This window comes from Sus scrofa, chromosome 15 (assembly GCF_000003025.6).
Source record: "Sus scrofa isolate TJ Tabasco breed Duroc chromosome 15, Sscrofa11.1, whole genome shotgun sequence".
Taxonomy (NCBI): Eukaryota; Metazoa; Chordata; class Mammalia; order Artiodactyla; family Suidae; genus Sus; species Sus scrofa.
Window position 1 is genome coordinate 38,650,436 of NC_010457.5, and position 26,115 is coordinate 38,676,550.

General features: G+C 35.8%; 1 protein-coding gene across 9 annotated transcripts in view; it reads left to right on the forward strand.

The window, feature by feature from the left end:
- The window catches only part of WDR17 (WD repeat domain 17), a 104,852-nt gene that overhangs the window by 60,848 nt on the left and 17,889 nt on the right, over window positions 1-26,115 (forward strand). For 8 of the 9 annotated variants that reach the window (XM_021075880.1, XM_021075873.1, XM_021075875.1 and 5 more), the window contains 13 exons: window positions 2,610-2,778; window positions 5,446-5,537; window positions 8,243-8,325; window positions 10,856-10,942; window positions 14,325-14,489; window positions 16,181-16,383; window positions 17,797-17,946; window positions 18,035-18,165; window positions 18,430-18,555; window positions 19,561-19,716; window positions 22,084-22,148; window positions 24,683-24,815; window positions 25,272-25,363. In XM_021075880.1, coding sequence (XP_020931539.1) covers window positions 2,610-2,778; window positions 5,446-5,537; window positions 8,243-8,325; window positions 10,856-10,942; window positions 14,325-14,489; window positions 16,181-16,383; window positions 17,797-17,946; window positions 18,035-18,165; window positions 18,430-18,555; window positions 19,561-19,716; window positions 22,084-22,148; window positions 24,683-24,815; window positions 25,272-25,363 — 1,652 coding nt within the window. The remainder of the gene's footprint in view (window positions 1-2,609; window positions 2,779-5,445; window positions 5,538-8,242; window positions 8,326-10,855; window positions 10,943-14,324; window positions 14,490-16,180; window positions 16,384-17,796; window positions 17,947-18,034; window positions 18,166-18,429; window positions 18,556-19,560; window positions 19,717-22,083; window positions 22,149-24,682; window positions 24,816-25,271; window positions 25,364-26,115) is intronic. The other variant, XM_021075878.1, reaches the window with a different exon arrangement.

Sequence of the window (26,115 nt, forward strand, 5' to 3'; positions counted from 1 at the left end):
TACATAATTGTGCCATGTTTTGGAAGCAAAATGAGAAGTAAAATGTTCTTTCACTAAAAGGAGAAGTCCAGGTCTGTCCGCATCCAAGCTTTCTTGTTCTCATTCATGAAATGAACGATGTTGGATTAAGTGTTTTAAGATTTATTTCCATTATCAAATCATAATAATTCTAGGGTTCTACAAACTTCTGTTTCTATGATAATTAAGACTCTAGATGGGAGTTTCCATTGTGGCACTGCAGAAATGAATCCGACTAGTATCCATGAGGATGCAGGTTTGATCCCTGGCCTTGCTCAGTGGGTCAGGGATCCAGTGTTGCTGTAATCTATGGTGTAGGTTGCAGAGGCAGCTAGAATCTGGCATGGCTGTGGCTGTGGTGTAGGCCAGAGCTGTAGCTCTGATTCAACGCCTAGCCTGGGAATCTCCATATGCTGTGGGTGTTGCCCTAAAAAGCAAAAAAAACAAACAAAAAAAGACTCTAGATTATAATTATAAAAGAACTAAGAAAAGGCATCTAGCACTATAATTTCTCTTGTAAAAAAAGAAAGGAATCAAACTGTCATTTCAGGACTACTCTAATTTTGTTCTAAAATGGAAAATAAATACTGAACTACAGCAAAAATATTTTTGTAGCAATATGTACTTTAGTTATTTTAAAATATTCCTTTCATAGTTCTTCTTTAGATTATTTAATTTTCTTTTCACATAAACCTCTATTTCCATGTAAACTCAGTAGATCCTCATATTAAAATTTGTTTTACTTCAAAAATATGTGTTTATAATTCTAATGAAAAACTAAAATATTCCTTAATTACAAATTATTTCAGTGGCTCTTCTCACTTAAAAATGTCTGCCAGTCAGAAGAGACAGGTTTTTTTTTTTTTTCTCATGATTTTCCTCATCCTAACACAGACTCAAATTTGAGATTACCAGAAGTATTACCAGAAGAAACCTCTGATTCTGATGTGGTATCTATGTAAGAAGCATATGCAGGAGTTCCCGTCATGGCGCAGTGGTTAACGAATCCGACTAGGAACCATGAGGTTGCCGGTTCGGTCCCTGCCCTTGCTCAGTGGGTTAAAGATCCGGCGTTGCCGTGAGCTGTGGTGTAGGTTGCAGACACAGCTCGGATCCTGCGTTGCTGTGGCTCTGGCGTAGGCTGGTGGCTATGGCTCCGATTAGACCCCTAGCCTGGGAACCTCCATATGCCACAGGAGTGGCCCAAGAAATAGCAAAAAAAGAAAAAAGAAAGAAAGAAAAAAAAAAGAAGCATATGCAAAGATTCCTACTTTGATGGGATAAAAAAAACTCTTCTTAGTATGCTTTCTATAAGTGTACTTCCACATGAATATTTGCTTGATTGATATCAGGGAAAGTGCTTCAAAGATTTTTCCTTCATCCCCACCTTCCTCCTCATCAGAGGAAAACAGAAAAGAAATGATGGAGTTCTTGTTGTATGATTTTTCAAATTTAAAAAATAAATTTTGAAGCCATAGCCTCGAACTAACATGTTAAAATGCACATACAGGCAGTCCCTGCCGTTAAGAGCGTTCTTAACAGTGGAAATGACCTGTAAGAACTTCATGCAGGCCAACCTGAGGCTATGCCAACCTCTCTTCTAACCCTTGAGACGGTTCTCTCTTTTCTCTTTCACCTACAGGAAGACTCGCAGCATGTCTGCAGTTTTCTAAGGGTGGGAGTTTCTGGTATTAGTGGAAATCCATTGAGTTTGAAGGCCCCCTTCCTTAACCTTGACTATGGTAGTCAGGAATAGGCACCTGCCCCTGTGCTTTGCTTTCCCCCAGACCCCAGCATGTGAGGGTTCTGCTGCTTGAGTAGAAGTTTCAATTCCCATTGCCCAGCGTTTGGGAGAAGACAAATTGTAGCGGGGGCTACTTACTTTATAACCTTAACAGATTTTCCCTTAGGCACAAAATTAAGCTCTACTTTACAAGTATATAGCTTTACCTATATCTGTATTTATATCACTTTAGAGTTTTGTGGCATGCTTGGGATCCAAACCAGCATGTAATAGGAACAAATATTCCAAGTTCCAAAGAATAAACTTGCTAGAAAATTTTGGTACATGTTTTGTTAAAAATCAAGGTCATGCTGGATTCTTCTTTCTGCTAAAATTGTCAAGTTCTTTTGTAATACATCTTTGGTATAAAAAACGAATATTGGCATGAAAGGGCTTTTAGTTTCAACTTTACCTTGGCTTTTTAAATTATACAATAATGACATAATAAATATTAATAATTCATTGCTTTAAATTTCTTGCATAGTATCCTGTATATGATAATCAGAAAAGATATGTATTACATTGAATTGAAATTTTAAAATGAGACTTTTGAACATCTTTGTATTGAGTTGCTGATTTGAGGAACTGTAGTTGAATAAAATCTAGGACTCTACAAAATATTATAGGAATAACACTATAGAGTATAACCACAGTGGTAAATACAATTGTGTTTTTACTTGCACAGATATTTTTGTATTAGTATTGGAAAACTATAGCATATGTGTCAACTTGATTACACATTACTGTTTGTTTACTAGTAACATGAATTTTCCTCATTAGTTGTGACTTTTCTATGCGGTATTTCTAGGGTCATGTGGAAACTATCTTTGACTGCAAATTCAAACCTGATGATCCCAATCTCTTAGCAACAGCTTCATTTGATGGCACCATAAAAGTCTGGGATATAAACACATTGACAGCAGTGTACACTTCCCCGGGTAATGAAGGGGTTATTTATTCCCTTTCATGGGCTCCAGGTAAGAAGTATTTTATTAAAATCAGGAGTACAATGAAATGACTTCCCTAACTTATTTTCATTAGTATTGTCTTCTTCCAGTTGACACCATCTTGCTCCAAATGATTGTGGAGGCAAATTGGTACCAACACAGTTGTTGCAATTTTTGTGGTATTTCAGAATAGACCATCTGCACAGGCACTTTGATTTCTGGGCCCTTCCACATAGTCATATAATAAAGCCACAGTAAATCAGGATGACACGCATCCATCTAATTTTAGCTGCATTTGTATAAATATGCCTGTAAGAGTGTAGTGTATCTTACATGATAGAAGTTTTCCTTAGAATTTTCATGTGAATCAAATATATAAAAATAAAATATTTTTTTAAAAGCATAATATATATCTTTCCTGATACATGTATTTTGTGGATATTAATGATTGCATATCATCACAGTTTAATTGTGAGCATGTAATTCTCTATAAACTCCACTTTTGTAATACTGAAGAACTTTTATGCTATAAAAGGGCCTTTTCTTTGACCTCAGAATGATGCTACCTTTATATCTTTAAAAAAGAGATGTCCTATGAAACTTCTAATATTTTCTCCCAAAACATTACTTTCCTATAATAATTTTCCACACCTAAAATTATTTTTTTACTTTATAAGTTATGTACAACACTTTACATATCTGTCTTAGCACTAATAATGTAAAGCCCCCGTATAACCAGGATATAGCTTATTTTTAAGTTTATTTTCTCATGCACAGGGATTTTTAGGCCTGAATATATGGGCTCTCAAGGGTTTCGACATCTTCAAAGAATATGGAATCTTTTGGAATTTTATGCCTAATTTTTAGCTTATGTGCACGTGTTCCTATATCTGTCAAAGATTATCATGACAATCCTATTTTCAGAGAAGTACACAATGCAAAAAAGGTAAAGAACCACTGTTTTATGTATCCCTCATCTCCTACCATGAGAAAAAGATCCAGAAGAACTTCCAACTCTTAATGACAGTAGCTGTAGTTTAAGCAGAACATACTTAGTACCATTATAGATACAAAGCTAATTGGAAAAAAAATGTTATTTGACTAATTAAGTAAGGAACAGGAGTTCTCTTGTGGTGCAATGAGTTAAAGATCTGCATTGTCACTGCGTCAGCTCAGGTTGCTGCTGTGGCACAGGTTAGATTCCTGGCCTAAGAACTTCCACATACCGTGGATGTGGCAAAACAAAAGGAGGTGGGGGAACAAAAAGAACTAATTAGTGCTTTTGTCTGCTCCCTTCTTCACCTCCATCTTTATTTTACTTTTGATTGTTGCGATGGCCAACATTTATTAAAGAGGATATGAGGTTAGAGAAGTTGAGTAACTTACCCAAGATTATATATTAGGGAGTCGTGGAGGAATCGAAATTCAGCCTCTTGTTGGTTTGACTTTTATGCCTGTGCTTTCCATCACTGCCGTGTGCATCTCCACAGCAGGGCTTGCTGGGTAGAGAAATGAGGATGTTCCAGCCAGGGCAGTGACACTATAACAGCTATTAGTTGAACATTCTTCCTTCTGCAAAATGTATACAAGTCTCAAACCTAAAACTTAAGTAGAAACTGTGACTGTAAAGACCAATGTTTTACATCATAATGCAGAAGGCCTAATCTTACTTAAAACTTTTATTTCACTCTCTACGTTGAGAATTTGCCTCAAGAAAGTAAGAGTGTTGGAAAAATGGAAATTCTGTCATTTTTTTTACAATGTGATTAACTGATGAATCACTGTTGTTAGGTAAGTGTGGATTAAATTTAAAAGATTAACATTCCAAACTGGATGGAGGTAGAGGAGGATATAGACGATTGTAAGATTTCCTATATTTTGAGAAGATATCACAGGAAGATTTTTAGAAGGCAAGTAGATATGCAAATAGAAGCTTTCACCCAACAATTTTAGAACCCAGAAAGTGTAGCAGAAGGAAACTCCTAGAAATTTTTTTTCAGTGTTTATAATCATTTATCACAAAATAATTCCTCCATATTTTTACTCCTAGGTAGCAGATAGCAGCTGTTTCTTCCAGTGAAGAAAACCTCTTCTTTGACTGATTTGCACAAAATTCAAGACCATCTACTAACTTAGCAGCAGTTTTATTTTCACAGATTTTTTTAATTTCTTAAAAACAACATTGTTTATGTTTTTGATAGAGAAACTGAATTTTTTCATGTGTCTTGCCTGCAGAAATACTTTCCTAATCCTTCCTTAAAAAATTACTAGATGGTTAGAAATGTAAATACTGACTGGATATGTGCCAGTACTGAGGAATTATTGGTAATTTTTCTGTTTGTGATTGTATTAGCTTAGTTATGTTAATAAAAGAGTTCCAGTCTTTTAGATACCCATCCTAAAGTATTTATTGATGAAATAATGCAATGTTAGAGATTTGCTCCAAAGAAATCTAGTAGGGTGCTATATACAAAACAAGATTGACAGTATTTTGATAATTGTTGAAACTGTGTGATGGATTCATGCATTATATTATCTCTCTGTATTTGCATAAATTTGATAATTTTCATTATTTTAAAACAACTTACAAAGAACCACTTTGCAAGTCTCAAGTCTTACTTTCTCAAAGATTACATTTTTTTGGAAAGAATTACATTAGTGCCAAACATTTCATATAATGTCTGATTGTTTCCTAAGGTGATTTAAATTGTATTGCTGGAGCAACTTCCCGAAATGGTGCTTTTATTTGGGATATTAAAAAGGGAAAAATGGTACAACGATTTAATGAGGTAAGATGTATTTATTGTCAGCTGAATAACAATTTCTTATATGGTTTCATGTTTTTTAAATGCTTTTCTGTCTTAATAGTTTATCACCAGGTGGCATTATGTTCTCTTAATTCGAAGAAAATCAAAAGGACATGCACATGCTAAAATGAATTCTGAAAAATGGAGCTGAATCTGAGATATAAAAATTCACCTAAATTTGCACTAGAGATTTAAAGGAACTTTGAGTCATCTTCCACAAAATTGTATAGGCAAATATTCAATAGTTGGAAAAAGGCTAAACTCAGAACAAGTCCCAAGCTATGACCCCAGTTTTGTTACTAATTACCTCTTGGCATAGAATTGTTTTCTTACCTTGAACCTGATTGTTTACCCATAAGATGGTGATGGATTATATAATTTCTTAGGTTTCCTTCCAGGTCTCAAATTCCATTTTTCTAAACTTAAAAGCTCCCCTATTCTGATTTGTAATGTCGCAGAGTGTACTTTTCCTTCTGCTTGGAGTTACAGTGTCATCCCATATTTTCCTGTGTTATGTTGATATTTGGAAAATACATATGACCACATTACAGTATGTTAGCTATGAATGAAGGGACATATGAACAGAATCTAAGATTGTCTCTCACTATCCTGAAATTTCATCCATTTCAATGATTACTGTTGAAGTTGATTAAATATGTATCTTATTGGGTAATTGTTTATATATTTGAGGTTGGTAGGTACAAACTATTACATTTAGAATGGATAAGCAGTGAGGTCCTACTGTTCAACACAGGGAACTATATCCAATATCTTGAGATAGAACATGATGAAAGTTAGCATGAGAAAAAGAATGTATGTATATGTATGACTAGGTCCCTATGCTGTACAGCAGAAATTGTCACAACACTGTAAATCAATTATACTCTAATAAAAATAAAATTAAATTATAAAAAGTTTGTACAAAAACCTTTCTTTCTGAAAATTAAGTAGCCTTGACCTTCTGGGGGTCACTGAAGTAAAGTGACAAATCAGAGCAGTAGGGGAACTTCACCAACCACCGGTGAGCAATTTTGCTTTCAAAAGAGGAAAACTGTTCCCGTCGTGGCACAGTGGTTAACAAATCCGACTAGGAACCATGAGGTTGCGGGTTCGGTCCCTGCCCTTGCTCAGTGGGTTAATGATCCGGCGTTGCCGTGAGCTGTGGTGTAGGTTGCAGACGCGGCTCGGATCCGGCGTTGCTGTGGCTCTGGCGTAGGCCGGTGGCTGCAGCTCTGATTCAACCCCTAGCCTGGGAACCTCCATATGCCGTGGGAGCGGCCCAAAGAAATAGCAAAAAGACAAAAAAAAAAAAAAAAAAAAAAAAAAAGAGGAAAACTTTGGCAAAGGACTGTATAGTAGTTCACCTAACACCAGTACTCTCAGCTCAGCAGAGCCCCCAGCCCACCCACCCTCTGCCCTCCCCATCACCGGAACAACACTTATCCCATAATAAATAGAGATATAAAAAGAAAAGAGAAACCTGGAAAAGAAACTTTTGACCTAATTCAAGAATCTTATCGTTGGAGGTCAGATATGTTGATTTTTTTCTTTCAGCCTCTTGGCATCATCAAGGGCATCTTGTATGTCCATTCATGTCTTTCCCAGCATCCAGTAGCATAGGTAAGAACAATATCAAAATTGTTCTTTTCTTCCTGAATATAGAGTAATAAATATGGGAAAAATTAACAATGCCAGCCCAACTTCAATGAACTAAGTTACATTTACCTCACAAAATAAAATGCAGGCCATCAGGGAGTCGTAAGTGTACCATTCATGAGGATGAACTCAGCTGACCCAGGACCCCCACTCTTTCAACCTGAATGAGTAGAGAGCTTCCTTGCAGTTTTGTGTCCATCTTTATAAACCTATCCACCTTGACCCCCCAAAAGGTAAAAATAGCAAACTAGAGACCACCTTAGTAAAAAAGCCTTAAAGCTCCGGATAAAAAGACTTTAGTCTTTCCTTATCAGCAGCCACAATTTAAGTACTCTATAAAATTGAAATGTTTTAAATACAATTTGGAAATGGATTGATTGCAACTTTATTCACCAATGACCCAGTTGACAAATGATATTCCTATGTATAAAATGTTTCCTGTGTTTTTAAAAATTTTCATTATACCAACTGTGACTATATCCCTTTATCCTTTCCTAGTCCAAGAATATAGATGAATATAGAGAACAGGTAAATAGAGAGTGATTTGCAATAATAATAACCTTAATTCTGTTCTTTTTTGTTCTGTACAAATAAAACTTTGAAATTTAGAGGAACAGTCAATAATAACAACGCCTGCAGCATTTCTTATAGTGTAGTTTTAGTAGCACTGGGTTAGAAAGCATATAGATAACTATCTTCATCTTCAGATGTGCTTTTACAGAAAAAGACATTAAGCAGAGCTAAATTCTGCAAATGGCTGAGGAAGCAGATTCTGGCTTTTTACCAGTGTTGACCAAAAGGAAGGAGAACCACCCAATTTATGTCCTAAAACAATGGTTTTATTTCTTAAGTGTGACAGCCTTCCGCATTCTTAAAGTATATATTCAGCTTTCTGATGTTGATAAAAATGTCTCTATTAGCATCATCTAGACAAAGTTCCTAATAGAAAAGTAATACTAGAAGAAGTAAATAAATAAGAGAAAAAAGGGGTGAATTATTTCTTATTGATAGGTATTTTGCATTTTTTGAAGCATGGAAAAAATGGAATATTCTGCATTTCCTGGAGTCATAAAGATTCCAAAAGAATAGCAACCTGCAGTGGTGATGGTTACTGGTAAGTACATTGATAGATGAAATTACACTGTTTATAAAGATACACTTCATAATACCAGTGGTATCATGTTAGCACATACATTAAAATATTCAATGAGGAGTTCCTGTCGTGGCGCAGTGGTTAATGAATCTGACTGGGAACCATGAGGTTGCAGGTTCGATCCCTGGCCTTGCTCAGTGGGTTAAGGATCCAGTGTTGCCATGAGCTGTGGTGTAGGTTGCAGATGCAGCTCGGGTCCCGCGCTGCTGTGGCTGTGGCTGTGGCGTAGGCGGGTGGCTACAGCTTCGATTTGACCCCTAGCCTGGAACCTCCATATGCTGTGGGAGTGGCCCTAGAAAAGACTATATATATATATATATATATATATATATATATATATATATATTCAATGAGATTCCATTTGTACAGCTTTTCCAACTGTCATAAATATTACTTATAAGCCCATATAAGCACATACTATATTGCTGTGATATACCAGTAATAAATGACAATGCAATGATGTTAAAAAATAATTAAACAAACCACTAATTGCCTTCTAAATGAAAATACTACCCAAGTTATAACTAAAATACTGTGACATGCCTCAAAAAAAACTTTAAGGACTTTTCAGAGTCTAATTCTCATTACATTTTTGCAGAAGTGATATTTCAGTTTTCCAAGTGGTTTAAGAGATGTCAGGTGCTCTAGAAGCTTATTCACAGTAGGCAGTACTGTTTTACAAAGGATAAAAAGGCTTTTCAAGGAGAAATAAGGTAATGCCTGTGGGAAATACCCATTTTTAGGAGCTGACTCATTTCTCTGACCCTCTGTTTCAGAAATAAGTGCTTTCTTAATTCTGTTGTCTCCCAGGAGAAAGTAGGTTTCCAAGAAATATATGTAAGGGAAGAATTGTCTCTGAGTCAAAAAAATAAAATATGTATATATATGTTTTTAATCCTATGGTGCTACCCAATACTGTAGGTATTGTCATCTTTGACAGATAGTATAGACACTTGTGGTTGTTGAGAAATAGTAAAGTCTATCTCCTTAGGTTTTTCTATACCTCGCTCAATCTCCTCCTCATTTATTTTTTAAATTTTTTGTTTTTTAGGACCACACCTGCAGCATGAGGAAGTTCCCAGGCTAGAGGTTGAATAGGCGCTGTAACTGTCAGCCTACACTAGAGGCACAGCAACGAGGGATCCAAGCTGCATCTGCAACCTGCACTGCTGCTCATGGCAACACCGGATCCTTAACTCACTGGAGGAGGCCAGGGTTCTAACTTGTGTCCTCATGGATACTGGTTGGGTTGTTACTGCTGAGCCACAATGAGAACTCCACCTCCTCACTTTCTAATTTCAGTGGAAGAGACAGTGGTTATGGAAACCAAAGGTCTTTACCAGAGTTAAAATTTTCAAGGAACAGGAGTTCCCATTGTGGCTCAGCTGAAACGAATCCAACTAGGAACCACGAGGCTGCGAGTTCGATCACTGCCTCTCTCAGTAAGGATCCAGAGTTGCAGAGAGCGCTGTGGTGTAGGTCGCAGACCCTGGGTTGGAACTGGCGTGGCTGTGGCTGTGGCAAAGGCCGGCAACAACAGCTCCCATTAGATCCCTAGTCTGGGAACCTCCATATACTGCTGGTTTGGCCCTAAAAGGACAAAAGACAAAAAAAAAAAAATTCAAGGAACAGCAGCATTAGTGATTTTCTTCCCCTCGAAAATGACTATTAGCTAATTGATGTATGTCAAAATACCATAGACGTGCCTAAGAGTTTTTTGATTAGGTGACGTCTAATTAGCTTTACCATATATTTTCAGCACATTACTTATCTGATAAATACCACAGTCAATGACTAAAGTTTGTAAGCATAGGTCGCCACCACTCCCCAGTAACCTCAAAAGTTCTGGTGGAAAAGACAAGGTCTTTTCCAAAGACTTTTAAAACTTTGCGGTACATTTTTTATACACAGTTTTGTTTTCCTAATGAAATATAGAATGGCTCTTGCATTATGGTTATACTATAGAAGAGTATTAGAGCTTCTTTTATTTTTGCAGTTAAAGTATGTGGGACCTGTTTTGGGGGGAAGGGTCCTCTGAATTTCTAGTTATATTACTTAGAATAAGCCACGAAAATGTTATAAATTATATGTCTTGGACTTAGCGCATGCAACCAACACTATAAATGAGTTATTGTAAATTTTGAACTGTTAAATTTTGAAGCTAAAAATCTAATGGATATGTTTTAAAATATGTGTATTAAACTATGTTTTTCTCAATTAAAAATATGAAAAATGGTTTATAATAAAAATGTATCACCTTTAAATTGGTTTAAGTGGATTACCATAATTAATACTATGTGGTGTAAATATGCTTACTCATACTTGGTAAAATCATTTACAAAGTACTTTTGAATATTCCCTGTGCTTTGGCAGACAAGGTCTCTATCCTAAAACACTTATGTTCAAATTATGTAATTCTAACGTTCTTCCTTTGAGTAATGTATTTAGAGTGTTGTAAAATGTTCTATTAACATATTATACTTAATTTCAGTGTTATTCGAACGATTGATGGTAAAGTACTACACAAATACAAACATCCAGCAGCAGTGTTTGGTTGTGACTGGAGCCAAAACAACAAGTAAGTTTTTTTTTTTTCTTGAAAGAAGTAATAATTACATTTCAGAGACTTTGAATAACAGTGAAGCTTAATGTTTCCCATAGGTAATATTCATCACTCTAGATAATATTCCTCTTGCCTAGCATTGTGATTGCATATTTATTTTAACCATCTACTTTTATCCCACGAGGTTTTTACATAATGTGGAAATATTGATTTCCTACTTTCAAACACCTTTCTTCTGCTTTAGGGAAAAGCCTTTGGCTAACTAATAAAATATGGAAATCGGTCCAATCTATGTGTGGCTTCTACCAGAGAAATGTAACCTTTTCTCTAAACCCCTTTAGGAATCTGTGCAATGCTATTGTTCCCCTGACTTTCCTCTACCCTCCACCTTATGCTAATGCCTTGGCATTGGTTGATTTCCCAAGACGTGGAACTTAGAATGATTTTGAAAGGTCACCCCTTCTGAAGAGCCTGGTATTTACCCTGTAAAGATCAGCTTAGATTTAAAAATTAATCCAAGTCAAACCTGTACTAAAATGGATCCTTTAAGTCACTGCACTTCCGAGAGAGTCTCTCTCTCTTGGATGGGATATAAATTGTATTTAAAAATTCAAACTTTCTTTAGACAGTGTGACAACATTGTGAATTGTCTTACGCTTTTCCATATTACAGATGTAAAATATTCATATTAAAATAGTAAAACCTGATTACACTGTGTTCTGAGTCAAATCATATATTATACAAAATGATGGACCTATATATTGCTTCCAGTAAATATAGAACTTATAACACACTGTTTGAGGTTCTAAAAAAAGCCCGTGACCAGCTCCTCCAAATTATTTCCCATCTCACTGGCCTGATAATGCAAACAGCAAAGCTGCTAAAGCCTTGGATCCTTGATCTCCTTGTTAGACCTTCTCATCTCTCACTTTTCATTTTCATTTCAACCATCAATCCCTATCCTCTACTCCATCTAAATATTATTTTTTCAACTGTCCCCTCGGCCACTAAACCAATGGCATTTTGTTTATTTGGAGGCTTCTGCAAAAGTCTTCTAAATCAATTCACACCTTTTTATCACCACTTCCTCTCTCTGTGTTGCAGAGCAAGTGCTCAAAAACAGAAATGAGCGCAGCACTCTGCTGCTTAAGTCCTTCAACAGTTTCCTGTTGATATTAGGGTGATATGCAGAGTCCTAGCAGCCCTCCATGGGAAACTCTGCAAAATCTGGTTCCCCTGGACTTAAGTAGCTCCTTCCATGCCTCACTCCTCTGGTTCCTGATATCCAGTACTGGCCTCAGTTTCTTGAACCAGTCAGCTCATTTTCACCTGAAGGCTTTCACTCCTGTTTCCGGTTTCATCTAGGGTTCTGCTTCCCATCCCACTCCACACAACCCCCCAACCCCTGGACTGGATATAGATCATTTCCTTATACTTCTGCTCTCAGCTCACAAACCACTTCTGCAGAAAAGTCTTCCCTAACCCCTGTATTAGGTACAATTCCCCGATCCCTACTATGTCTTGGGAGCACTTAACCATAATACAATTAAGTTTTAGTTGCAAATTGGCTGCCTTACCCTCCAAAACCATAAGCTCTACAAGATTAGCAACTGTTACCTATTTTTAGGAGTGTATTCTTAGCAAAACATTGCTGCTACACCTCACTGTGCCTTGAAAAAAGTAGATGCTTAATAAATATTTGTTGAATATACCTATGGATAGAATTACCTTATATCTGATCAGTGAAACAGTTCTGTATTCTTATTTCTCTGTTTTATGGAATTAATAAAAATTTGACCAGTTGGGTAAAAAAAAATTAGGTATTAATGTAGAATACTTTGTTAAGAAGGCTTTTTTTGTTTTTTTCTATACATTTTTATTATTTAATAAAGATTTATTGAGTGCCTATTATGTTCAAAGCACTGTTAAGGTGCTGGGAATATAGCTGAAAGCAAAATGGACAAAAATCTCTGCCCTTGGGTACTTGTATTCCAACATATATGCATCACCGTATTTAAATATAAATAGCATAGTTGTTGTACAGCTTTTTTTTTGTTTAAAAGTCCTTTATACTTAACTATTATGTTCACTAGCAAACCTACCTAATAAATTTAATTTTAAAATGTCATTTTTATTTAAAAAAATGTATTTTCTAAGTGTTCTAATTGCCATATTTAATTATATCCCACTTAGCATCTTAGAGGATAAATGATAAACACCTTGACCTTATAACAGTTTACCCATAAGATACTTCTGAATTTAATGTTTTATTTTTTCATTTCCAAAATTTTATGTTTATGCATCTACATATACATATACATAAAAGTATACTCCTGTATACATGTAAATATTTGTACCATGCAAAATATGTTTCCTCACATAGAGAAATTGGCCTGTTTATCAGTGGGCCTCAGGTGCATGTAACCTACACGTTTACAGATTGGCATGCCACTTTACACACTGGTGTATTTCTATATGTAAGCTTAGATAAATATAGAGATTATAACCCATGTGACCAAAAATCAACAATTTGAAGTCTGGGGAAGGTTTGGATGACACTGGGTCCCAAACATGCAACTTACCCTCTTTCCTTCTTGCGCAGGGCCTGTTGTTAAGAGAGTTAATGTTCCTTCAGGAGACTATTCTGGCTGGTTCATGATTCCACAGGGCTACCTAGTATTCTAGTTCTGTTTGGAACAGTGTTCCAAGCTTGACCACTTGGGTACAAATAGTTGTCTAGCTTATCTCACTCTCTTGAGAATAATGAGCCACAATCATTAAAAGATCAGATTCACGTATTACATTTCCAGGGGATTCTGTTGGATCAATCAGTTAAGCATCTCAAGTTGGGGGAGCCACCAAGAGAATTGGAAAATAAGGACTGTTGCTTAGTGTAGGATGAGACACCTTTGTTTGTGGGGAGTTTTTCAAGCACTGTTCCAGGAGGATACATTGCTTTTTGTACCCAGAGCACAAAAAAAATGTACCAGTGATCAGGGCATGTAGTAATTGATAACTTCCCTGACATCAATGAAGCAAATCTCAATCACTCAGCATTAGGGACCCTTCTTAAGACCCAATAGTTACAAAATAGAAAAGTCAGAAATATTCAAGCTATGAATCTGGACATTATGAAAAAGAACTTATAGAAATAAATATCCTATTATCTCTCATCTAAGGTAAATAAAATAAAAGTTCAGCTGAGTAAAAGGGAACATTGGAAACTCTGTACTAGAGCAGTTTCTGCAAATGATGTTTTTACTTGTGTAAGTTTTTAGTCTAACTTCATTAAGGGAGAAAAAATCTACTTTTGGAAATTAGAACTGTGTACATTTAAAACCTGTCAGTAACAAATAAAATCAACAATTTACTTTTTAATGTGCCCTTGATATTTCAGAGACATGATAGCCACTGGCTGTGAAGACAAAAACGTCCGCGTCTATTATATGGCTACCAGCTCTGATCAACCACTGAAAGTGTTTAGTGGGCATACAGAGAAAGTGTTCCATGTTAGGTGGTCTCCCTTGAGGGAGGGAATTCTTTGCAGTGGCTCTGATGATGGGTATGTATTTCTGGATTCTAATTTTCTGATCCTTGAAATCATAAGTTTGTAATTTTCTAGAACTGTAGTTAGTTAAATGATCCAACTTTCATGGGGAAATATTTTAAACATGTACTTAACAGGTAGGCAGTTAAGAAATATCTAATTGCATTCAACTAAAAGTAAGTGAAATTTTTTTTAAAAAAAGGATTTCCTGTCGTGGCTCATCGGTTAACAAATCTGACTAGTATCCATAAGGATGCAGGTTCGATCCCTGGGCTTGCTCAGTGGGTTAAGGATCTGGCATTGCTATGGCTGTGGTGTAGGCCAGTGGCTACATCTCCGATTGGACCCCTAGCCTGGGAACCTCCCTATGCCATGGGTGTGACCCTAAAAAGACAAAATAAATAAAAAAAATTTTTAAATATAAGTGAAAATTTTCCATATGTATGTTATCATCATATTTATAATTTCTATTTCCTTATTTTACTTTCTATAGATGCTTATTTCTATCTTACTAGGAACAAAGTTAACAGAAACGAAAATTGGAAAAGGATCTGTTGAGAAAGGGGAAAACGGCTGAAACAGTAAATCTCTATAAAACATAGAGAAGACCTTTTAATAATGTTCTCATATTCATATGGAAAACAGCTCTACTCTGTTTCCATTAAGAATAGAATAAAAGAAGATAATCAGATATTAGCAGGAAGAGGAGATATTTTAGAGAGTGATTTAACATTTTTTTTCCGGGTTTGTAAAAGTCTCTGGAATCTTGTCTATGTTTTATATCCAGACAAGATAGTCTTGAATAGTACAGTTTGGGTTATTTGAATATAGGATAAATTTAGGTAAGAAAAATCTTGATTTTTTCCAAGTAAAAGGTGCAGTATATGACAACCACATTGTCTTGTCCTAGCGTAAGGGGGAAAGAAGAAAGCAGTCTTTGTATATAAAGCAGAAAGAGATATGCCTTAAAGAAATAAAAATATGTGATGTGTCTCCTTGTAGTATAATATAACCTTGGTCGTATTAATATTTTGGGATTTTCAGGCTGATCTGCAACTAATAAAAGATGATTATGAATCATCCAAGCAGAGTTAGTATTTGGTGGTCTTAAATTGATTTTGAGTTCAAATATTACTTCAATAACGTTTGTACTTCGTACAATCAATAGATTCAAATGATATCATGAATCCAGCTATATTTAAAGTTTTGCACTTGATATGAGACTAAGCAACTTATTTTACTGACAAAAATATGAAGTACTTACACGTATTGATAAAAGCATAAATGTGAGTTGATTTTTCAGTAATATCCATCATCATATATGCTGTATTTTCACGATTTACAAATAATTTGAGCACTCCTAAATTATTGTATCATGTGTTAGTTGTATTTTTTTCCTTGGCTTTATCTGTTCTGGACATTTCATGTTAAGAAAGCAATTTTTTAAACATATAATCTGTGAAATAATATATTAAGTATCAGTAGCAAGTAACCAGTAAAAGGAAAAAAATGTATTGGAATAGGCTGGTTCTAGCCTAGTTATTAATTTGTATTTGATATAAAGAGGAGAATAATGACCTATCTCAAAACGTAAAATGCTTTTTCAATATGCTAAGAAATAATCATTGTGCTCCGTTAAGAATATGCCAATACTTTAGATAAATTATAAGATGAATGGTATCACGTACATAATATTCTGTTTTCAGTTCTGTTCGAATCTGGGATTATACTCAAGATGCTTGCATAAATATTCTGAGTGGACACACTGCACCTGTGAGGGGATTGATGTGGAACACTGAGATCCCATATCTGTTAGTATCTGGCAGCTGGGACTATACTATAAAAGTGTGGGACACTCGAGAAGGAGCTTGTTTGGATACTGTGTATGATCATGGTGCAGATGTATATGGTAAAGTGCTTTTGAGTACTTTTAAATTTCGCTATGTTAACATTTATAATTTCTGAGCAATACAGTATTTTTTTGAAGTCTTATAGTGTTTCACTTTAAAATAACGTTCTTCTTATTGGAAAGCATAATGCTTAGTGTTTAAATATCAGAATTCACAGAAGATGATAGAAAATGTCATCAGAAACTATCAGAAGATAACTATTGTTAATGTTGTGGTGTCTTTCTGTCTCTACAGAGAAATACACGCACATACCCATGTTTGGCTTGGTTTTCTCCCTTACCTTACCATCACCCCAAAGAGAACTTATAAAAGAGTAAATCAGCAATAACTTAGATATGACTTTAGTCATTTCTCTACCTCTGTTCTTGGATATTTAGGGTAATGTTTGTTTTTTAACGTTGAATAAAGTTTTTTCAATATAATTGAATTGGAGGAGTTCCCTAGTGGCTCAGGAGGTTAAGGATGAGCTGTTGTCACTGCTGTGACTAGGGTCACTGCCGGGGCTCAGGTTCATCCCTGGCCCTGGGAACTTGTGCATTCCACAGGCACAGCCAAAAACAAAAAAATACAAAACAAAACAAAAAAAACTAACAAACAAACAAAAAAAAAACTGAGTTGGAAATGAAAAACCAGATTTCTTATCTTTGCATATTGCTTTACTCTCATTTGTAGCACCCAAACTTTGATAGGATTAAGTAGATGAGTTAAGAATGCAGAAATGATTATTTTGAGCAAGTAACCCTAATCATTTGTATCCATATGCTTTACCCCAGTGACATTTTAGTCAGTATAGTGTGGGCCCTGGTATGGGACAAAATCCCTTTTTTGGGCATTCAAAAATGAAAGGTCCTCAAGTCTTTATCTTGTGAGAATAATGCCCATTCATCTTTCTATTAACCCACAGATTACTGAGTATTCCATTAGTATTACAGTCTGGTGCTGGTAAACCAAATGAAATTTAGTTTCCACATTTTCATCCAGGACCATCTGCTTTCTAATAATCATTAGACCTTGTATTCATATCTACCGAATATGGTAAAAAAAAAATTTTTTTACATTCTTGTATTATTTTCAGACAAGATAAAAATGTTATTGGAGTTCCCGCAGTGGCACATGGGGATCCGCCGCATCTTGGGATCGCTGGGACCCGGGTCTGATCCCCAGGCCCGGCACAGTGGGTTAAAGATCTGGTGTTGTGGCAGATTCGGGGCTCGGATCTGAAGCCTTGCCCAGGAGGTCCATATATATGACTTGAGGTGGCCAAAAATGAAAAAAAAAAAAAAAAAAAGTGTTATTTAAAACATTTCTTCATAACTTCAATAATAAAGTTATGTGGAAATGTTACGAGGTGATATAAATAAAAACTATGTTTCAGTGCTTACTTGAGTAAATGGCTCTATTTCTTCCATCAGGTTTAACGTGCCATCCAAGCCGCCCCTTCACTATGGCCTCTTGCTCCCGTGACTCTACAGTGAGACTCTGGTCATTAACACCTCTAATCACCCCTTTACAAATAAATATTCTGGCCGACAGATCTTGGGAAGAAATTATCGGGAACACGGGTACTGAAACTCTTGCATGTATTAGATTTTCTGTATAAATGCTATTTTGTAAGCTCTCTTTTGTTGCTGAGTTCCGTCTCTCCTCCAGATGGCGCTATAGAACACGGCACGCCTCCCCTGCTGTGTGGCAAAGTGTCAAGAGATATTAAACAGGAAGTAGAGAAACTGACGGGTAATCCTCGCATGAAAAAACTAAGATGGTTTTCAGAATTCTTATCAGTAAGTATTATAAGGAACCAAATGGAAAAATTTCCCCTTCAGCCGAAGCGAATTATTACAACTTTTTGTCATTATCACACATTTACATGTGTCATCCCACTGAAAGAAAGCAAATGGAACCCAGAAGCAAAAAAAGATAAAGTATAGTTCTTAGTTTGTTAATTTATGGATTTAGATGTGACTGCATTATGTTTTTGAAGACGCAAAATGCTGTGGGGTTTTAATTCCTTATTGTATCTTTGCATGTTCTGTATCAATGTTTAGCCTCCAGGGGGCAGTGACAATTTGTGGAACTTAGTTGCTGTGATCACAGGGCAAGATGACAGCTTACTTCCTCAGAACTACTCTAAAGGAATAATGCATTTGAAACATCTCGTTAAATTCAGAACAGTAAGTATAGTATGCAAATGTGATGTACTCAAGTATTTTTTTTGCCATTTCACTATTAAAATATGAAAATGATTTTTAAAATAAATAATTAGAGTTAGTAGACTGAAATAAGTGAATATTGAGGAGATCAATCTTGAGTGATCATGACAGTACAAATTATTTGGAAACAGACTGAGGCAGCCATGGTTTTCATAGCTTGAATCTCATGAAATTTTCTAAAACACTTGAAATACTTTGCTTTACACTGTTAGCAGATGATTGTACGTATGGACTAATCTGATTTTTGCCCCATAGATCTACTAGGATTTATTTTGGGATATATTTTTATTAAAACCGATTATATTCCAGCTCTTAAGAGTTTGAATTTCAATACAAAACTATTACTTAGTTACCTTATGCATGAAGTGATATGCAATACTGCAATGCCAGCAACAAACCAGTTCTGGAACGGGAAAGAAGAAAAGGCTTTTTTTTTTTTTTTTTCTTTTCAGTAAAATGCCAGTGGGTAATTAGTTGTTGGGTCATGGAGAGAATTGTGCCAGGGATGTGGATCTGATGCTGATAAGAAACAGTTATTTTCATTAAGTACTTTGATCACAAACTAAACATGTAATAACTGTAATGGTTATCTGCTGAACGAATAGAAGCCAATTAGAGTGAGCCAGTAACTTTTAATTTTTATTAAAAGCCTTTATATATTTTTTCACGAGTTATATATCACTTTATCACTCACTACCTTTTGGCCTCTGGACTTCTGGTGAGTTTTAAGAAAAATGAAATTTAGCTTCTTCCCACCCACACCAGACACATCTAGGCTCTTCTCTCCACCACTCCAAAATATTGTGTTTAAAGAGGCACTGTATTTTATAGAGAAAAAGCATTGGTTTAAAAAAATATTCAATTTACAGTGCTCTGTGCTTATAAAATATGTGTCTGTATGGTGCTTTTATAATCACCAGCTATTGTACAATAAAATTTAGAAAATTTCATTTTCTTTTTAACCAGTCTGAAGCACAAGAACTAACCACAGTCAAGATGTCTAAATTTGGTGGTGGCATTGGTGTCCCTACTAAAGAGGAAAGACTGAAGGAAGCTGCCGAAATATACTTGAGATTAGGACAGATTCAGAGATATTGTGAACTGATGGTTGAACTTGGAGAGGTAATGGGCTATTAGAGCAAAATTCATGAATTTAACACAGTATTCTAAGTCTTAGTTACATATGAAATATCAAGCCCATCTTTTTCCAGTTCTGGTTGGTTCTCCACCAATCTGATATCATATGTATGCCTCAGAACAGTGTTTATCGAAGTGAGATCCCCCAGATCACAGCATCAGCAAAGCCCAGGAACTCCTAGACATGCATTTCCAACCCAAACCAACAGAATCAGGAGCCTGGGGGATGGAGCCCAACCATGGGTACTTCTTGAAGCCGCTTCCCCCCTTTCCCCCGCCCTGCCCCTGCTCAGCTTTATCTTCACACAAGCTACCCTTTGAGAACCACTGCCCTAGGCTGGAGTCCTTGATTTCTGGCTCATTTTCTCTCAGTGGACTCCCCTCGCTATTATGACTATTTGTCATAATTCATTCCCACAATGCCCTGAGGAAGAAGGGTCTCTCCTTTGAGGATCAGCTGTTAAGGGATGCTCACCAGGCATTGACCTCCTGATCTTCACAGAGAACTGAATCAGCAAAATGGAGTTTTCCCCTTTAGGATGAATCCATTCCCATTATCATTCAAGATGGTGGTTGGTGGCTGAAATAGAGCAAAAGAGAGGAGGGGCTTCTATTTCTTGATCTGGGAGCTGGTTATGAGACTATTCAGTTTGTGAAAATTGATTAAGCTTTTCATTTTTTCTGCATGTGTATTTTAGTTCAGCAGAAATTCTACTACCTGTCCAAAAAAAAAAAAAAAAGAAAGTCATGGACTCATTTCATGGTTGATAATTTTTTAAAAGCTCTAGGTTAATTAATTTTATAATTACAAAGCATGATATTAAGAATACTTATGACTAATATAAAGTAAAACTAAGCAGTAACATTGCATTGAAATATAACAAAATTAAATTTAACTCATTTTTGTCTTTCCCCATTTATTAGAGACAAACAATGAATTACTGCTTGACTAAAATAATAAAGTGTGCCATTTTAAAATGTCATTGAAAAGGGATTGCAGACTAAATATGTATTTAAGTTAGGAGCAATGTAAAAATTTTACTTATGAAGAAATAAAGGTCTGACTTAAAAGTTACCTTTTTAATAGGACACTGCTAGAAAGAATATCTATCAAAAGTGAAGGAAAAATAAATAGATAAATTTTGTAGGGCAGTGTAATTCTTTATCTTTCTGAGTTCTGTATATATAATTTTAAACTATTTGATTTCAATTTAATTAAAGATGATTTAATCAGACATCCTCTTATGGAGCTGATAACTCTGTTACACAGTTTCATCAGTGGACATATGATCAAAAAAACTGTGCGTATACAATTCTTTAGAAACATGAGTGTCACAATTGTTCGTGACCATCTCCTTATAAATAGTTTCTATTTCTATAAAATTAATAGTATGAGATTAGGAAAACATTTAATCTTTTCTTACAGCATATGTTTTTATTTGAAGAGCTTGGTGGTTACAAACTTAATTTAATCTATAGTCCAACTTCTTTCTTCCATTCGTCCCTACCATAATAAAGATGAATTTCCCCTAAAAAAATATGATTATAAGTAATATAGTATTAAAAACTTCCTACTGAATACTTAACCTGTTATTTTCAAACTACCATTTTTCTAGCCTTACTTGCAGCAGAACTCTCCTGTTTTAGCCTTAATTAAAATAAAGTTTTGATTCATGTAGTGATATTTCAGAATATTTTCTCCTCTGTTTCTTCTAGACTTGAATACAGTGAAATTGGTATTTTCAAATAACAGTCACAATCAGTCTTAATTGAACAATGAGCTTCTTTTAATAATTGTCTACATTTTTAAAACATGAAGTCAGGTTTATCAATTATAAAGGGAGAAATGACAATAAAATTTATGACATAAGTAGGGAACAATAAAAATAGAAATGAATGTCATGTTTGTTAAATGCAAGTAACAATGAAATAAAAATTTCAGTGTACACTACTTTGAGCATAGAACATAGACTATTGTAGACCAGATTACTCTGGTGTTACATTGGAAGATGAGTTCGTGTATTTTCCAAACTATATAATTTGCCTTCCTCTAAATCTCCTTTCTCTCTCTCTCACCCCATCCCTTTCTCTTTCCACCAAACTTTCTTTTTCTATAGGTTTCAGACTTTCCCTGCTAAATCAGAGAATCTATACATCTTATTCTATTTTAAAACGTGATAATATTTATACTCTATAGAATGCATGAGATAGTATACAAAAATATCCCAGGAAATCCACTCTCTAAACACTTGTATTATAAATATGAGTTTGTTTTTTTAAAAAAAATCTGCTAAGACTTTGACTGTACAATCACAATGGATAAGTTTCTGCTCATCTTTTCTCTCATTCTAGTGGGACAAAGCCTTGTCAGTTGCCCCAGGGGTCTCTGTGAAATACTGGAAGAAGTTGATGCAGAGGTAAGGCAGAGTATCTGTATCCAAATAGATGTTTTAATTTTGTTAAAATAGAATAAATGTATAAATATGCTACTAAAATGTTTTACTCTTGTATTGTTTTTAACAACCACCAAATTTTATACTTCCTGGTACAATAAACTGAACAAATTGCTTAGAAGTCATTTTGGTGTTCTTATATTTGACCTGACAGTTAGTTAATAAAACCAGTGGTGGAAGACAGGTTTCCCCATGTTGACATAGGAAATGACAGATCAGTCAACATACTGGTTAATGGATTGCTACTGAAACATAAGTCGTAAGAGTTTTTGAAGGTTACCAAAAATTTGAGAAGTATTCATTCTATAAATAATCTCAGAAATTCTCCTTGTAGACACTCATTCCAGCCATGTCCTCTGTATGGATATAAGGTAGGTGCTGATGATAAGGAAGAGTTTGACCACTGAACGAGTTTAACTGGCTGACCTTGCTCTAGAACGCAGTAAACAAACAAGTCTTTTTCTGGGGTGCATTGGTTTCCTGGGGCTACCACAACAAAGGACCACAAACTAAGTGGTGAGAACAAGATAAATATACTCCCTCTGGTTCTGGATGCTAGAAATCCACTCTCAAGTTGTCAGCAGGCAGAGTTGCTTCCTCCTGGAGGATCTGACAAAGATTCAGGTCCATGCTGCCCCCTGGCTTCTGTGGTTTCCAATAACCCTTGGCACACCAGCCTCTACCTTGTCTTCTTGTACCCTATTTTCCCCCATGCGTGCCTCTGTCCAAATTTCCCCCATTTTAATAAGGATACCAGTCATATCAGATTTAGAGTTTACTCTCATCCACTATAACCCCATTTTAACTGATTATATCAGCAAAGACCCCCTTTCCAAAGAAAGTCACATTCATAGGTTCTGCGGGTTAGACTTTCCCCATTTCTTTGGGGAGAGGGCACCTTTCAACCCATAACATAAGACTGTTTTCTATTCTGCTCTACTCATTCATTCCACAAATATTTAGTGCTCACTACATACCAATTACTATAGAGTACTTTTTAATGAGTAATTACCTTGTTCTGACATTAAATGAGGAGTTTGTCTTTTGTTTCATGGGCCATGGTTTAGAAAAATAATTCAACTATAACTCACAAGTACCAGTAAAGTCAATCAGGAGCGAAGCATGAGTACCAGAAGGATTTAATGAGTTGACCATGGGAAAGTAAACTGCTCCCCAGCACCTACTCTCTCAAAATAAGTTAAGGAGGAGGCTGGTTCCAGCTCTCAGACTGTGAGCTCCTTATCCTAAGCTCTAAGAATACAGAGTAATTCAAAGTTCACATAGCCTCACTATGCAATTGTAAATGTCATTGCTCCCACTGAAGCCTTAATAAAGTCAAGTTAGCAGAGCATATTTATTTCACAAAGCAATTGTGTTACAACCAAGGAAGCACTCTCTTTCATTTATCTTTGAAAACCAGCACCTGATTGTCTCTGCTCCTTAGTTCTCATGGTGGCCAGGAAATCATCTCCCTGCAGCTAAGCTGATGTTTTATGGATCCAGACACTTAGATTGATTGGCAGTCACTCAGGCCTACTTCCAAATGCCCAGAAAGAGGATATTGTTTCTAAACAGCTGTAACCAGGAAATCAGGGTCAAACATGGTAAAATGGTAAAATGGTAAAAACATAAATTGTTGGGGAAAACCCCATTGACCCTGTGAATTGGAGACTGTTAACAGCAAGCTGGGCAAACAACATAAAGTTTCTACCACACCCACTTGAAATGTAGTTCATTGCAAATGCTGGCATAAATTAAATATTCCAGATTAGTTTTCAGTAAAACTGAGATTAAACACTAAAAGTGGAATGGGTGAGATTGGTCATTGGGACTTCAAATGGGAAAAGAGAAACAGAGAGACAGACAGACAAGGTTGGATTCAGAGAAGTAGAGACAGACACATATATATCCTTCATAATGTCCAAAATCATATCCCCTTGTCCCCTCATGTACCTGGAACATTATTTTTCCTTAAACTACCTTGCTTGGGGCCCTAACAATATGCTGCATTCTATTATCAATATTTTTGTTTTTGAATTATCCTTTTAAGTAATTTTTAGGCTGCTTGCATTGAAAGGCTTGCCATTCATTGTGTCCACTAAGCCATTTAAAATTCTCCATCTTTAGGGAGTTCCCATTGTGGCTCAAAATGTGCATTGATCCAATTGAGAGTGGATATTCCATCACACACATCTAGGTGACAGCTTATTTTCGGAAAGATGTATTCCTCATTTTAGTAGATAAGCTACATTAATTTTAAGACCTGAAATGTTAAACACATTTAAAATATGAAAATATGTAGTGTTCTAAGGGAAAATAAATTCCTATGATATTTATTATTTCAGGCAATTTTGTCTTCCATATATTACATGATTATAAAATCTAAGTCTTTGTGAAATCTGTTGCAAATTTTAGATGTTCCAGAAAATCTCTGTCCACCTGAGAACCTTGAACCTGGTATGTGGTAAAAAAAAATTAATGTGTTGTTATTTTATCAGGAGAGCAGATCAGTTAATCCAGGAAGATAAGGATGATGTCATTCCATACTGCATAGCCATTGGTGATGTGAAAAAATTAGTCAATTTTTTTATGTTGAGAGGCCAGCTTAAAGAAGCCCTGCTTGTTGCACAGGTACAACCACATAATTACACAGGCTGCACACGTGGTGGGAGGCATGTTAGGGGGAAGTTTGTGTCAGTGACTCAGTCACATGACTGACAGAGTTATAGATGGCTTGGCTTTTGCCCACCTCCTGGCCTTTATTCTCAGACATTTCAATCACTCTGTCTTTACTCTGCTCACACTGAACTTACTTTAGATCTTTAAATGTACAAGCGTCTCTGAACTCTGACCTTTTCTATGCTGCTCATCTTTGTATGCCCTTGAACAACTCTTTCTAGTAACAATTTACTTGAAGCTTCATGTTGATAAATAGAGTTCACTGTTTTTTTCATTCTAAGTGTGTCTCCAAATTGTAGTGTAAATTTCATAAGTGATTTAAGTATACTTTGTTCAAAATAATATTCTGAAATTGGTCCATTATCAACAATTAGCTACAGATTAATTAAAGATTACATTAAATTCCAGGCGGCCTGTGAGGGAAATATGCAAACCTTCCATGTTCCTACACCTAAAGGATCTTCACATTCTGATGATATCTACAAGGAAGACTTTAATGAGTGAGCGATTCATTCTTTGTTTGGAGCCAATAGTTTTTGTGACTAGTTTCCCTTTAGGAGCTTTTGAGGGCCAAGTGGTTAATCCTTCTTTGTATGCAGAAGCCTTGGCTGTTTTATGTCCTCAGCTGCATTTCTCACCACAGTCTTGTTTGGTCACCTCGTCTGTCCCTAGATGAGTAGGAATTGTCAGGCGTGTAGATACAGCCTACAACATTGTATACAGCTTCCAGAAAAGCAAATGCATCTAAGTATAGACATTGCATATAAAGCACCTAAATCCTTAAAATCTGATCGAACCTGCGGGGGGGGGGGGGGTGGAAGCAGTAAAAATAAAATGTGCTGTTTATTTGCTTGTTAATGTTTCACTGTAAACTCAGTGTCAATAGTGTCTTGATGACATCACTCATGATCCATGACCCCAGGATTAGCATCAAGAATAACATATTTTAAAGGTGAAATCCAAATCCTTATGCTGTTAAAAGAAATGGAAATTCGGATTCTTCCACCCTTTGATCCTTTTCAAATCTAATAATTGACCTTCCTCTGCATCTTGTCTTTCCTCATATGATTGCCTTAGAAAATAAGATATTTAGGAGTTCCTATGTGGTTTAGTTGGTTAAGGATCCAGTGTTGTCACATCAGCAGCTCAGATCGCTGCTCTGGTGCAGGTTCGATCCCTGGCCTGGGAACTTCCACATGCCACAGGTGTAAGGGGAAAAAAAAGATATTTAAACTTTTAGAACATTGGGAAA